This window comes from Grampus griseus, assembly GCF_964374135.1.
Source record: "Grampus griseus genome assembly, chromosome: 2".
Classification (NCBI taxonomy): domain Eukaryota; kingdom Metazoa; phylum Chordata; class Mammalia; order Artiodactyla; family Delphinidae; genus Grampus; species Grampus griseus.
The window spans coordinates 138,139,160-138,153,854 of NC_139018.1; the positions used below are offsets into that span (position 1 = coordinate 138,139,160).

At 52.8% G+C, this 14,695-nt stretch overlaps 1 protein-coding gene across 1 annotated transcript; it reads left to right on the plus strand.

Moving 5' to 3' along the window:
* Window positions 1-446: 446 nt before the first annotated feature.
* On the plus strand, window positions 447-13,862 carry ISG20 (interferon stimulated exonuclease gene 20). The gene is made up of 4 exons (XM_082648140.1): window positions 447-694; window positions 990-1,241; window positions 11,911-12,111; window positions 13,651-13,862. Exons 2-4 carry the CDS (start codon window positions 1,014-1,016, stop codon window positions 13,735-13,737), a joined length of 516 nt encoding a protein of 171 aa, XP_082504266.1. The 5' UTR covers window positions 447-694; window positions 990-1,013; the 3' UTR covers window positions 13,738-13,862.
* Window positions 13,863-14,695: the final 833 nt, after the last annotated feature.

The window sequence follows — 14,695 nt, forward strand, 5'->3', positions numbered from 1 at the left end:
CCAACCTTCTCCTGCCCTTCCCAATAAATAACCTCAGTGTCCCAAGAGCCAGCTCTCCCTGCCCCCATAAAAGACCTCACAGGGGGACTTCCCTGGTGGTCCATTGGTTAAGACTCCATACGCCCAATGCAGGGGTCTCGGGTTCGATCCCTGGTCAGGGAACTAGATCCCGCATGCCACAACTAAGAGCCTGCATACCACAACAAAGACCTGGTGCAGCCGAATAAATAAATAAATAAATATTTAAAAAAAAAAAAAAACCTCACAGAGTTGTCAGATTGGTGGTGGCCCCGGAAGTTGTGGGACATTCCCTGGGCTCCAGTCCTGGGGATGTTTATTCCCCAGGCAGAGGGTGAGAAATGAAAGACAGATGTTGCAATCCACTCCGTCCACATCAGCTGCGTCATCCGAGGAGGGGGAGGGCTTGAGCGATTAGGTGGAGGGCAGGGGCAAAGATGGGACACCCAGACAAGGAGCCGGCAAGCTTGGTCAATTCTGACTCAGGACACTGAGCTCCCGAGCCGGCCGAGGAGATGAAGCAGCCCAGTCCACGTGCCCCGCCTCCCGCCCCTGATTTCACTTGATACCAAACCAGAAACTGAAACAGGGTCAGGATTCCCGGCTTGAAGTCAGAGATGAGTCACTGCTAAGAGCAACTGCAGTAGCTGAGAAGGGGCACCAGAGAGGCAGGCCGGTAAGAGTGGGAGACAGGGTGGTGGGTTCAAGGCATTTCTCCGGGGTAGCAGCCAGGGGAGGTGCTGGGAGGGGATATCCTGGTCCTGAGGCTGCCGGACGGGACCAAAGAGAGGCCCTGGGACTGCCGGCTGAAGAAGCCAGTTGGGGTGGCAAGAGGCCAACTTCCGTCTGTGCCAGGTGGTGTTTGTGACAAAGGGCAGGGCAGAGGGTGTAGGCTGGCTGGGAGGTGGCTGAGGACGCCTGGGGTCTCAGCTGGCCCTCATGTGATGCCCCTCCTGCCGCCCCCTCTCCAGCACATCTGAGGGTCCCGGTGGAACATGGCAAGAGGCACAGATGTGGTGGCCATGGACTGCGAGATGGTGGGGCTGGGGCCCTTCAGGGAGAGTGGCTTGGCTCGCTGCAGTCTCGTAGACTACCACGGCACCGTGCTCTACGACAAGTTCATCCGGCCTGAGGGCGAGATCACCGACTACAGAACCCCCGTCAGCGGGATCACAGCTCAGAACATGGAGGGGGCCACCCCGTTTGCCGTGGCCAGGCTGGAGGTAAGAGAAGGGCCATATGCCATCCAGGCCAACACACATATACCCCCCCCCCCACACACACATACACACTTCCCCAGCACCTCCCCTGGTTGCCGGAGCTGTGACCTGTGACCCCAGCCATGTCAGATTCCCTGCCACCCATGCGTGGGGAGCACCAGAGCATGAGAAACACGTTGGTGTGTCCATCACATCCCTGAGGAGGCTTCCTGCCATCAGACAACCTTAGACTCGTGTCTGGGAGCAGCCTTCGGGGCATCTGGTACACCTTGCTGGTCTTACGATGGGGAAGCTGAGTCCTGCCTGCTGTTCCCTGCATACTGATTTGGGGGCTAGATTCCTCCTTCTTTCCTCTATACCAGCTACCTCTGGGGAGCCCTGTGGGGGAAATGGGGGACGGGTCCTGGGTGGAGGCCCTCACTGGCTGGGCGCTCGGCAGGGCGCCCTCCTGGTCCTGAAGGACAGGCCAGCCAGAGTCCACGGAGCTCAGGGAGAGCTTGCTCCCAGACCCACCACAGGCCATCCACTCATAGAGATGGGTGTGGCACACCAAAATCTCCCATTCTCTTCCCTTCAACTTGTTGTGACATCTCCAGTCTACTTTCTGTTTCTCTGAATCACTAGAAGAAAACGAAACTCAGCCACTCAGCACCAGGGTTGGTCATTCATGGGAAGGTGAACTCACCCTGGGGAAGTTCATGAAGAACACAAAGAACTGAGGTTCACCTCAGTCCCAAATACTGCACATGTGCCAGGCTCCAGGTGCCGGAGATAAGCCCACAACAATAGCCCCTGTTTTCTGAGCACTGGCTACTCACTGGATGCTCTCCTGAGCTCCATCCAGGAGCTCATGCCTCACAAAACAGTCTGCCAAAAGTGTCTTCAGGAGCTGTTAGCTCAGAGCTAAGAGGGCCAAGTTTGAATCCTGGCTTTGTTCCTTACCTGCTAAGTTACCTTGAGCAAGTTCCTCACCCTCTCTGTACCCCATTTCACCATCTGGAAAAGAAAATGGGGGTGATGACAGCAGCAATCTCACAGGATTATTGTGAGGATTGGAAAAGGGCCTGGAGAGAGTGCCTATATAAGTACTAAAAAACTGTTAGCTGTTAGGTTTCTTTCCTTGTTGTCCCCATATTACAGATGAGGAAAACTGAGGCTCTCTTGAACTAAACAGTGATTTGGTAGAGCTGCTGAAACAAAGTACCAAAAAGTGGGTGGCTTAAACAATAGAAATGTCTTCTCTCACAGTTCTAGAGACTAGTTCTAGAAGTCCCAGATCTAGGTGTCAGCAGGGCTGGTTCCTTCTGAAGGCTGCAAGGGAAAACCTGTTCTCTGTCTCTCTCTTAGCTTCTGACAATTTGCTGGCCATCTTTGATGTTCCTTGGCTTGGAGAAATGTCACCCCAATCTTCGCCTTCATATTCACATGGCATTCTCCCTGTGTGCATGTCTCACAAATTTCCCCTTTTTATAAGGATATCGGTTGTATTTGTTAGGGACTCAACCTATTCCATTATGACATCCTAACAATAACGTCTGCAATGACCCTATTTCCAAATAAGTCACATTTTGAGGTGGTTGGGGTTAGGATTTCAACAAATGAATTTGAGGGGGAACGCAATTCAACCCATAACACTAAGCAACTCGCACAAGTTCAGATAACTAGAATGTGGAAGGCTCAAAACCTCTAGAGCTGTGTGTCCAGTAGGGTCCCACCAGTTACGGGTGACAGGTGAGCACCTGAAAAGTGGCTGGTCTGTCTGAACTGAGATGTGCTGTAAGTGTAAAATATGCGCTGGATTTCAAAGACTTGAATGAAAAAAGAACCATAAAGTACTTCAATAATTTAAAAATATAGATTATATGTAGAATGGTAGTATTTTATATATTTTTATATATTAGTTTAAATAAAACAGTAACACTAATTTCACCTATTTCTCTTTACCTTTTAAAATATGGCTGGTGATGATTTAAAATTACGTATGTGGCTCACGTTATGTTTCTTTCTATTGGACAGCACTGTTCTAGAGGTACTAAGAGGGTACTAAGGAGCCCTGAGGAGGGGGCAGAGTACATCAGGGTGGTCCTGGAAAGGCTCCATGAGGCTGGTGCTATTTGCCAAAGGGGAGGGAGGAGTCTGTGTATGCAACTCAGTGGACCATAGAGAGCCACTGAAGATTCTTGAGCAATAGCATGGCAGGAAAACCACTGTCAAGAAAACCTGAACGGGGGTGCTGGGGAGACGGATGGGAGTGAGGAAAGAGATGGCAGCAGAGAGAAGAGTTAGAGACCCCAGGGAGCAGTGTCTTAGTCATCAGTAGCATCCAGAAGATCGGAAAGAAGGAAACATGAGGACAGAGGAGAACAAAGGTGAGTCACCGAGAAGGGGAGGGCAACACGAAGAAAGGTGGCGTGCTTTAGGTGCCGATGGGAGACCCAGGGATACTACATGGAGCTGCCCACACTCAGAGCCCCACGGAGCAGTCAGGTGGGCGGCTTGGCCCCGTCCCTTCTCCTCCCCGGCCTCCCTCCCCATCCCAGTAGCAGAAAGGGCAGAAGAGAAATGCGATTCCCTGGACGCCCTCCAGCACTGGCCTGGGAGTCAGGACACCTTGGTCCTCATCCAGACTTGGTGCCAAAATGCTTTTGTTTCTCAGTTGGAGATTATGCCAGGCCCTTCCAGTGTGTAACACGGAGTGCCGTCCAGAGTAGGCACTTAACAGCCATTCGAGGAGGGAGGCGGGGATCTAAAGACTGGGCAGCTCTTTGGAACCACATCTGCGGTTCACATTTCCTGCTCCATCACTTACTGGTTTGTGTGACCTTTGGCAAGTTACTGAAACTTTCTGAGCCTGAGTTTTCTCATCAGTGAATGGGGAGTACTAATGCCTCCTTCCTGGCCTTGTGTAGGTTGGGTGTAGTGATGTCGTCTGTATCCCTAAGCACAGTGCCTGGCTCATGGCTGAAGGTCATCAACGTGCCTGTGGAGAGAACAAGGCAGAAAGTCAGATTTTACAACCCGTCCCCTCTCCAGCTTCCCTTGAGAACCTCGGTCTTAGATTCTGGCCCTCGTTTTCTGCCTGCTGCACAATGTATGCTCCCTGCCCCTGTCTTCTACCCTGCTGCCAGAGACACTTCCCCAGGCCTGGCTCAGATCATAGCCCCCGCTCCCATCCCCACCCCCTGGTTCAAGTACCTCCAAGGCTCCCATTGCCTAAGGTCCGGCAACCCAACGTCCATGGTCCTCTAAGTACCACATACCTACATTTTCTGTCTTCTCTCTCAGCTCAGCCATCGCCCACTGTGCTTCAGACCCAACCCTACTCTCTCCCATCCCCCATCCCTTTCCCTAGAAATACTGCCATTCTGGCAGGCCCAGGCCAGAGGAGTCCTGTGTGAGGCCCTGCCCGACCCCCTCACCCTCCCCACCCACAACTCTAACCCCCTGGGGGTCTCACCCTCCTTGCTATAGCCCACACACTTCCTTTCTTTCTTTGGCCGCGCTGCCTGGCTTTCGGGATCTTAGTTCCCCAACCAGGGATAGAACCCGTGCCCCCTGCAGTGGAAGCACTGAGTCCTAACCACTGGACCTCCAGGGAATTCCCATAGCCCACACGCTTTAGAGCTTGCCTAGCCACACACACGGGTCTGTCTAGCTCCACAGCTCCTGCCATGTACTTTATCTGCCCCAGGTTGGATATTGTGCTTTGAACATAGAAGGTGCCCTGAGAATGTTTGTGGGATTGGAGTTGAATTGATTTTCATCATACAAGAGTTCTGGCAGCTGCGTGGAAGAGAATTGCCTCTGCCCTCGTGTTGGCCTTTGCTGTCAAGATACAGTAATACACGTACAGCCCAGGGGGCAGGGAGCAAGCACTGTCTTGATTTATTTTTTAAAATTATCTATCTATTTATTTTATTATTTATTATTTATTTTGGCTGCGCTGGATCTTCATTGTGGCATGCGGGATCTTTAGTTGGGGCATGCGGACTTTTAGCAAACTGTCTTTAGACTTGGCTGGATGTGGGTCCAATCCCAGCTCTGCCACCTGATTGCCCTGCGTCCTCCGGCTTGTTGCTAAACCTCTCTGTGCCCCTCAGTAGGATCCTCTGTAACACAGGGGTGATGAAGCAGCACAGGTGTATCCAGCATCATGTCCGGGCCCTGTTCTAAGCACTTTTCATACCCCCACTACCTTTACGCCCCACCACAACCCCGGGAGGTAGTTAACTAGTATCATCACCCCATTTCACAGATGAGCAAACTTAGGCACAAGGTTGAGCAAATTGTCCAAGAAAGGGGTGGAGCAGAGACTCAACTTCTGGCCTGAGGGCTTGCTTTGTGATGTTCTGATCCTGTGATCAAAGTGTGTAAATGCGGGCTGTGAATGCTAAGTGCCTGATGTATGAACAGGTAGTGTCGGAGCAGCATTGGAGTGAAGCTGTGGTATGAGGCAACCACCATCATCTGTTTTCATGAACGAGGACGCTGAGGCACCTTGACCTCACTCATCACCCACAGTAGTTTAATCCCAAAGACCAGGCTCACAGATCCCAAGCTACGCTGGGGAGCCCCCAAAGGGCAGAAGCCTATTAGCCATTTATCAGACCCCACAAGTCCAGGCGACACCTCTCAGCTAAGCCACCAGCTCACCAGGCATTGGTTTCTTGCAGTCCTTTTTCAAAGGTGGCTCGCCAGTCTGTCTCTTCCTGCAAGTGGGCCCGGCTAGCAGTGAGCCATAGACCAGGTCATAGAAGCCAGGCTGGCTCCAGGGAGCCACTGAGGCCCCCAGTCCACCCAGGGCCCATGCAGCCACGAGGCACTAGGATTTTGGGGGGGCTCCCCTCACCCCTTTTCTGTTTTTTATTTTTTGTAATAGGATGACATTGCTTTTATAATGCAAGGTAACTGCCTTGTTATCTTCTGATGCCTATAGGTCTCACTGTCATCCAGAACGGTGGTTCTCAGTGCACTGTGATTTTGCCTACAAGGGCAAATCCGGAGGCGATATCTGGAAGCATTTAGCAATATCTGGAGGCATTTCTTTTTTTTCTTTTTTACAGTAAGATCAGATATTTTTATTTTATTTTATTATTATTATTATTATTTTTTGCGGTACACGGGCCTCTCACTGTTGTGGCCTCTCCCGTTGCGGAGCACAGGCTCCGGACGCGCAGGCTCAGCGGCCATGGCTCACGGGCCCAGCCGCTCCGCGGCATGTGGGATCTTCCTGGACCGGGGCATGAACCCGTGTCCCCTGCATTGGCAGGCGGACTCTCAACCACTGCACCACCAGGGAAGCCCTTATTTTATTTTATTTTATTTATTTTTAACATCTTTATTGGAGTATAATTGCTTTACCATGGTGTGTTAGTTTCTGCTTTATAACAAAGTGAATCAGTTATACATATACATATGTCCCCATATCTCTTGCATCTCCCTCCCTCCCACCCTCCCTATCCCACCCCTCCAGGCGGTCACAAAGCACCGAGCTGATCTCCCTGTGCTATGCGGCTGCTTCCCACTAGCTATCTATTTTACATTTGGTAGTGTATATATGTCCATGCCACTGTCTCACTTTGTCCCAGCTTACCCTTCCCCCTCCCCGTATCCTCAAGTCCATTCTCTAGTAGGTCTGCATTTTTATTCCTGTCTTGCCCCTAGGTTCTTCTGACCATTTTTTTTCTTTCTTTTTTTTTTTTTAGATTCCATATATATGTGTTAGCATATGGTATTTGTTTTTCTCTTTCTGACTTACTTCACTCTGCATGACAGTCTCTAGGTCCATCCACCTCACTAAAAATAACTCAGTTTCGTTCCCTTCTATGGCTGAGTAATATTCCATTGTATATATGTGTCACATCTTCTTTATCCATTCATCTATTGATGTACACCTAGGTTGCTTCCATGTCCTGGCTATTGTACATAGAGCTGCAATGAAAATTTTGGTACATGACTCTTTTTGAATTATGGTTTTCTCAGGGTATATGCCCAGTAGTGGCATTGCTGGGTCGTATGGTAGTTCTATTTGTAGTTTTTTAAGGAACCTCCATACTGTTCTCCATGGTGGCTGTATCAATTTACATTCCCACCAACAGTGCAGGAGGATTTGGAGGCACTTCTGATTGTCATAAGTGAGGTGCGGAAGGCTGCTACTGACATCCAGTGGCTTGAGGCCAGGGATGGTACTGAATGAACATCCTACAATGTACAGGACACACACTCACACCAAAGGAGTATCTGGCCCCAACTGTTAGTTGTCCCAAGGCTGAGAACCCTGTTCTACAGAGAGCCCCACAAATTAGACTGTCAGCACAGGAAGGAACCTGCGAGGAGACCAAGGTCCAGAGAGGGGCAGTGACTTGCTAAGGACACACAGCAAGCTGGGCTACAACTCAGTGCTCAGATGCAGGGCTCTCACCTGACAGGTCAATGCTCTTTTAATTCATTTTTTAATCTAACGGTAATTGTCCGTAGACCGTAACTCATTTTTGTAAGTAAATGCTCTTTTAATGTTAACCTGGTATGCTGAGTAGCACCCAGCCCATGACTGGGATTGGGGAATGATAATGACACTCTTAGTTTGCAGATAAAGAAACTAAATCTTGTGTGGCATCGTGGTTTAGGTGGGAAACAGAAAGGAAGCCACAGTAGCTTGTGAACAGGGACTGGTTTCAGCTGTACCAGTGCTGTAGCCCTTGCCTGTGTTGGAGTGCCCTGTTGGGGCCCTGCCACCTGGCAGGTCTCTCTGGGGCTCAGCCAGATGGAGGAGGATGACTTCGTCATCCAGGTTTACCCCGGGTAAGCAGACAGAAGCTGGGGGCAGGGGTACCCAGAGAGCTTGGCAGGGGACAGAAGGAAAGAGGGGGACCAGGGTCACTCCTGAAGATGCCAGTAGGGGACCTGGGCCTTCACAAGGGCAACATTCTTCAGAGTCCCTTATAATCACGTCTCCTGGCAGCCAGGAATGAATGAACGGGCAGATGGAAGAATGGATGCATGATGGGAGCAGCGGGCTCTAAGGGGCTGGACAGGCATCCGTGCCGGGATTTCCAAACTTGGCAGATGGGAAGAATACCCTGGAACATTTGCTAATGCCCCTCCCCTGGCGATGTTGATTCCGCAGGTCTGGAGTAGCGCCCTGCCCTCTGGATTTCTAACAAGGGTCTCAGGTGATTTTTTTGATCAGGCCTGGGAAATACCTGGACTAGAGGGAAAACACAGTGGAAAGAGAATTCGGGCAAACACCAGGGCCTGTCACTCCTCTGCATGTGACATGGGTACACACCACTGGCACCGCCCTTTCCCTGTTGGTAAGATGGTATGACAATCCCCGCCTCATAGGGGCCATATTCATGATTCAAGAAATCTTCAGTGAGTGCCGTCATGGGCCCAGCAGTAGAAATTATTAATTTCCACCCTGAAATTAATAATGCTAATATAATCCCTAGGTTCTCAGTAGGTAGTAATAATAACAACTGTGATAATAGTGACAGGGTCAGGCAGATCCGGACACTGCATCTCAGCAATCAACTCACCAGCTGTGTGACCTGTGCAAGCCTCTTACCCTCTCTGATCCACAACCCCCTTTACTATAAAATGACACTAAGACACTTCACTATAAAATGACACACTCTTGTTGAGAGGCCCCATGATGAGGTGAGGAAAGTACCTGGCCTAGTGCCAGGCAATGAGAACAGATCGATGCATGTCCCTTTCCCCACCCACTCCAGTTCTTTCCAGGAATTTGAGCCTCCCTCCCCTGTGTTTGACACGCCCGCCTCATGACACTGATTCAGGGCAGGTCCAAAGCCAGCAGGTCACACAGCCCTGAGGCCCCTCCAGCTGGCACCTCCACACCACCCTGGGTTTCCCTCCCAGCCCTGCCACAGAAAGTCCGTGGAGGCTCACGTCGCCAGGCCCTCACCTTACAAATGGGGAAACTGAAGCCCAGAGACCGTCTTCAACCTCCCTGAGATCACATAGCGAGTTGCAGCAGCCTTTCCCTACCCGGTGCCCGGCATCTTTGTCCTGAAGAGTTGGCATCTCTCTGCTAAACAGACTGTTCTCCTCCTTTCCCTACTTCTTCCTTCCTTCTGCTTGTCCACCTCTTATTTTATTTGTCTCATGATGAGTCTCATGGTCCTGAATGTACCCCTCTCCCCCCGCCACCACCGGGACCCTGGGGCTCGGGAAGTGATGAATTTCCCAGGAATCTGCCTCACAATGACTTGGCCCTCTTACGCCTGGGACCGGCTGCTGTGGCTGACTCTAGGGTGGCACAGTCCCCTCAGAGCTTTGTGTGAACTGGCCCTGAGTCAGCTCATAGACAGGAAAACAGGCCCCATTGTTCAGAAACATAAAGGATCTCAGCAAGGAAAGGCGTGTGACCTACGGTTGCCCAGCACAGCCACATCCACTGGCCCTGGGCCTCTACCTATCCCCTGTGTGCTGCCCGAGCCCTTTCCTCCACACGTAGGATTCCCCTCGAGCTGCTGCTCTGAGGTTGTGTGCCCTTACTACTCAGGGTGACCCACAGACCAGCAGAATCAGCACCACCTGTTAGAAATGTAGAATCCCACATCCGAATCCAGATTTTGGTGAGATTCACCAGGGGATTCCTAAGCCCAAGTGTGACAAGAACTGGTGTCCCTCAGGAGTGGCCCAGCTTTATTCTTTGAGTGCTTTCTCCAGTCCCTAGGTTGGGTGAGGGTCTGTCCAGAGGAGGACCCCAAGAAAACCATGGTACCAGTGGGGCAGGCTTGTGACATTACCTGTTGACGGTGGATGGACCGGCTCTGCCTCCAGTGCTGTGTCCGTGGACAGGTCACCTCACTTCTTGGAGCCTTAGCTTCTTTCTGCAAAGTGGCCACAAGGGGGAGCAAGTCAAACACCCCATGGGATGTCTGGGGAAGCCACTAGAAGCAGAAGCAGGACACCGGACGGTGTTAGCCATCCAGAGGGCTCCTTCCTCAGGCACAGAGGAAGAGATGAAGGCTGCCGGAGAGCTGTCCTAGGGGGGCCTGAGATGCCCATGAGCTGCCCTTCAGCTGGCGCCTGGTACAGCTCGCTCCAAGGTCCCCCTTCCGTCCTCCCCAGTGGCAGCCAAGGGAAGGAAAGGTGACCCACCTGTGTGGCCAATGATTGAGGCTCTCCATAGGGCCACCGTGGGAGAGGAGGTGAGAACGGAGGCCTGGGCATACGTGCAGGGCACAGGACTGGGGCACCCTGAGGGCTGCCCTCTGCAGCTTGGCAGCTGGGCTGGCGGAGGCCTGGAGCAGGCGGCTTTTTCAGCATAATGTGGTGGTGATAAGCTGGCTTTGAGGGCTGGCCCTGCCACGAACTAACCGTGTGACTTGTCTCAGTTATCTAATGACGCTTAGCACGTCACCCCAAAACGTAGTGCTCCAAACAGTGTCAATATTTATGTCGCTCAGGCATCCGCAATCTGGGCAGGGCTCGGCAGACGGGGACAGCTGGTTGACTGAGGCACCTGGCAGGCCCGGGATTAGAATCACAGAATGGTTCGCTCACCCACCTGTGCTGTGGCTGGTGCTGGGGGCCTTGGGCACATCTCCCTACGTCAGAGTGGTCTCCCCAGCATGGTGGCTTCAGGGTAACTCAGGGCTCCCGGGACACTGGCCCCACAGAGAGATCAGATGTCACACAGCCCGGCCCATATTCAAGGTGAGGGGAATTAGACTCCATCTTTTCTGTGAGGAGTGTCAAGGAATCTGCAAATATTTTAAATTCATCAGAGTCACCTTGAGTAAATGACTCCACTTCTTAGCACTTTAGTTTTTTCAACTGCAAAATTCAGTTAAACACAATCCTCCCTCATAGCTGTATGGGTTTTCTATGGCTGCTGTAACAGAACTGCAGACCGGGTGGTTTAAAAGAACGAAAATTTATTGTCTTACGCTTCTGTGGTTCAGGAGTCCGATGTGGGTCTCACTGCGCTGAGATCAAGGTGTCAGTAGGGCCGTGTTCATTTCTGGAGCCTTTGGAGGGGGATCTGTTTCCTTGCCCTTGCCTGCTTCTATGGCCGCCCCTGTTCCGAACTCTCAGCCCCTTCCTCCACCTCCACAGCCAGAGGCAGCCTGTCCAGTTCACATGTCAGATCTCTCTGACCTCCACATATAAGGACCTTGGGATTATGCTGGGCCCACCTGGATCATCCAGAAACTCTCCTTATTTTAAGGTCATTTGATTAGCAACCTCAAGCCCATCTGCAACTTTAATTTTCCCTTGCCGTGTAACATGTTCACAGGGCCTGGGGATTAGGGAGTGGGCATCTCTGGGAGGTCAACCCGCCTGCCACAGGAGGGCTGTTAAAAGGATTAAACGACATAATGTATGTGATGCACAACGAATGCCTGGCTCGTGGCCATTGCTATCACACAGAAACCACGGAAGGAGTTGGGATGGGCCTTCCGGCATCACTAAACTGTTGAGGGTGAAGGGGCCTGGTCCAGTCTCCTCATTTTATCGATGGTATATATGTTCCAAGCCCAGAGAGGGATGGTGATTTGCTCATAGTCACACAGCAAGTCCAGGAGGACTTTGCTCATAGTCACACAGCTCAGGCCAGCCCCCCGTGATGGCACCAAGTTGCCCCAGACCCACCTGAAGTGCCCTGCGTGACGTGTAGGGTGCATGTCTTCCTGGCCAGATCCTGCAGCTCCTGAAAGGCAAGCTGGTGGTGGGTCACGACCTGAAGCACGACTTCAAGGCGCTGAAGGAGAACATGAGGAACTATGCCATCTACGACACGGCCGCGGACAAGCTTCTTTGGCGTGAGGCCGGCCTGCTGTACTGCCGGCGTGTCTCCCTCCGCGTGCTGAGCCAGCGCCTCCTTGGATGGCGCATCCAGGTGAGGACCACCCCTTTCCCAGCCTGGGGCCGGATTGCCAGCTCTGGGGGCCTGGCCCTTCCCGCTAGGACTGTAAAGTCTCCCAGTAGCTGCGGAGCAAATATTTGGCCCCAAGGATGCTCAGCCTCCCCTTAGTTCTGAGAGGCTGTGTGAGAGCGTAGGGATTTCTCCAGGAGGGCAGGGCATTTATGTGAGAGCTGACCCAGGAAGCCCTGGTAGAGTGAGGATGAGCGGCAGGGAAGGGAAGGCACCCAGTCAAGGCGTTTTTGTGTGTTTTCAAAATCATGCCAGTTTCCCTGTGGGTAACTGAAGCTTAATCCCCCTGCCTAACTCTGCGAAATGGTGTAGAGCACAGAGCGCAGATGTATCCAGGGAGCCGCACTATTTACACACACCTCCCTTTAGGCAGGAACTGATGCTGCTCCCGGGGCCCTAATTCCTCAGCACTTGCAGGCACAGACAGAGCAGGCCCCCCCAGAGCCCCAGGCAGAAGCCTCTGGAATTGCCCCCCCAGATAGGAAAGCGGCAGATATCCAACGAGGGGGGTTCCAAAAGTGAGAGAGGGACCCTGAGCTCAAACCCACAGGCAAAGCAGTCTCCAGGAGCCGGCAGGCGTGTGCTGGGGCCTGGGAGCTCACCGAGGTGGAAGGGCCCAGGGAGGCGGGCTGGACACTAGGAGCTGCGGCCACACGTGGGCCCTTCCAGCACAGTGGACGTTTATGAAGCACCTGCTCTGGGCCAGGCTGGACCAGAGGCTGAGCACCCGGGTGAGCAAGGCCCAGCCCATCCTTGAGAAACTCGTGGTTGAACGGAGGGTGGCCCGAGACCTGAGCATCAGCACATCTGTGGGGTGTGTCCACAGAGGGGAGGGCAGGTGTCCTGGAGCAGGGACGGAAGACAGGGGGCAGGCAGGACACCAGGTCTGAGTGGAGTGTGACGGGGGCGTCTTAGTGGAGGAGGCAAGAGAGGGGGCGCCGGGGAGGGGAGAGACCGAGCCCCAGCCTGAGGAGTGGGGGGCGGCTTGGCTGGGGAGCAGGAACGTGTAGGAGACAGGGGATGGGCCTGAGGTCGGGCCCCTCTGTTGCGCTTGTGGCACCAGGGACCGAGGACAGAGTGTCAGCACGTGGATTCACTGAAGAGCCCTGTTCACGTGCTGAGCAAGGAGCCCCTTAGAAACATCTGTGTCCACATTCCTCGCTGCCCTGGGGCTCCCTGTGAGAACTGCTTCAGCCCCTCTGGGTCTGAGGCCAAGTCTGCAGTGCCCGGCCCACACCCAGCAGATTGTAAGCACCTGGAGGGCACAGCCTGGCCCTCAGGATGCTGGATTCTGTGCCTGGCCATGCCTGGGTCTAGTGCTAATGGGTGAAGCCAGGCCTGCTCCAGCCACCTGCTGAGTCCAGGGTGTCAGAGGCCTGGGGAGACTCACCCACTGACCCACTTCAGTCCCGGAAGTCAGGGTGTGAGCAGGGAAGGCCCGGGTCACATGGGCGCCTGGATTCAGCCGCACCCCAAGTCCCCACTCTGTACCTGTGTCTGCAGGACAGCGTGTCGGGACACAACTCGGTGGAAGACGCCAGGGCAACAATGGAGCTCTACCGAATCTCCAGGAGAATTCGAGAACTATGAGGACTGCCCGTCTGGTGGTATTCAGCCCCCTCCCCAAGGACTACAGACCTTCGTGTCTTCAAAACAAAAATGCCCTTGTTTTTGGAAAAATATTTTTAGCAATAAAATGACTCTATATTTTCTCTACTCCCTCGGCTTCTCCTCTTGTCTTTTTCTTTCTTCTCTCTGAGCCGGGTGTTGGTGGACACCACCTAGCACTGAGAAGACAACGAACACTTGAGCCAGGATAGGGACAAGTGTCAATTTCCTTAATGTCTTGAATCCTGTGGGTCCAGGAAGAAGTTCCTGTGACTTAATTAATACCCCTGCCTCAGGGCTTCCCTGGTGGCGTGGTGGTTGAGCATCCACCTGCTGATGCAGGGGACACGGGTTCGAACCCTGGTCCGGGAAAATCTCACATGCCGCGGACCCATGCACTACAACTACTGAGCCTGTGCTCTAGAGCCCACGAGCCACAACTATTGAGCCCACGTGCCAAAACTACTGAAGCCCCTGCTCCTAGAGCCCATGCTCCGCAGCAAGAGGAGCCACTGCAATGAGAGGCCCGCGCGCCTCAACAAAGAGAAGCCCCCCTCACCGCAACTAGAGAAAGCCTGTGCACAGCAATAAAGACCCAAGGCAGCCAAAAATAAATAAATAAAACTTAAAACAAAAAACCCCAAATACCCTGCCTCCACCTCCTTTTCCAGTTGCATTTATTCCTGGGAGCGTGGCATTATTTCCTGGGGGTGACACCCACTCAGAGGTCCATTCATCCCATCTTGAAATTGGTTCCAGGGCACTGGTACAGGCAAAGGTACAGGAGGAGTGATGGGTGCCACCCCTGGTGACCTTCAGCAAGTCATCCCACCTCTCATTTGTAAAATAAGGAAGCAAAGGTGGTGGACTCTGGAGTCTGTGGGAACTAGGTTGAAATTTGGGTTCTGCCATTTAGTAGCTGTGTGACCTAGGGCCAATT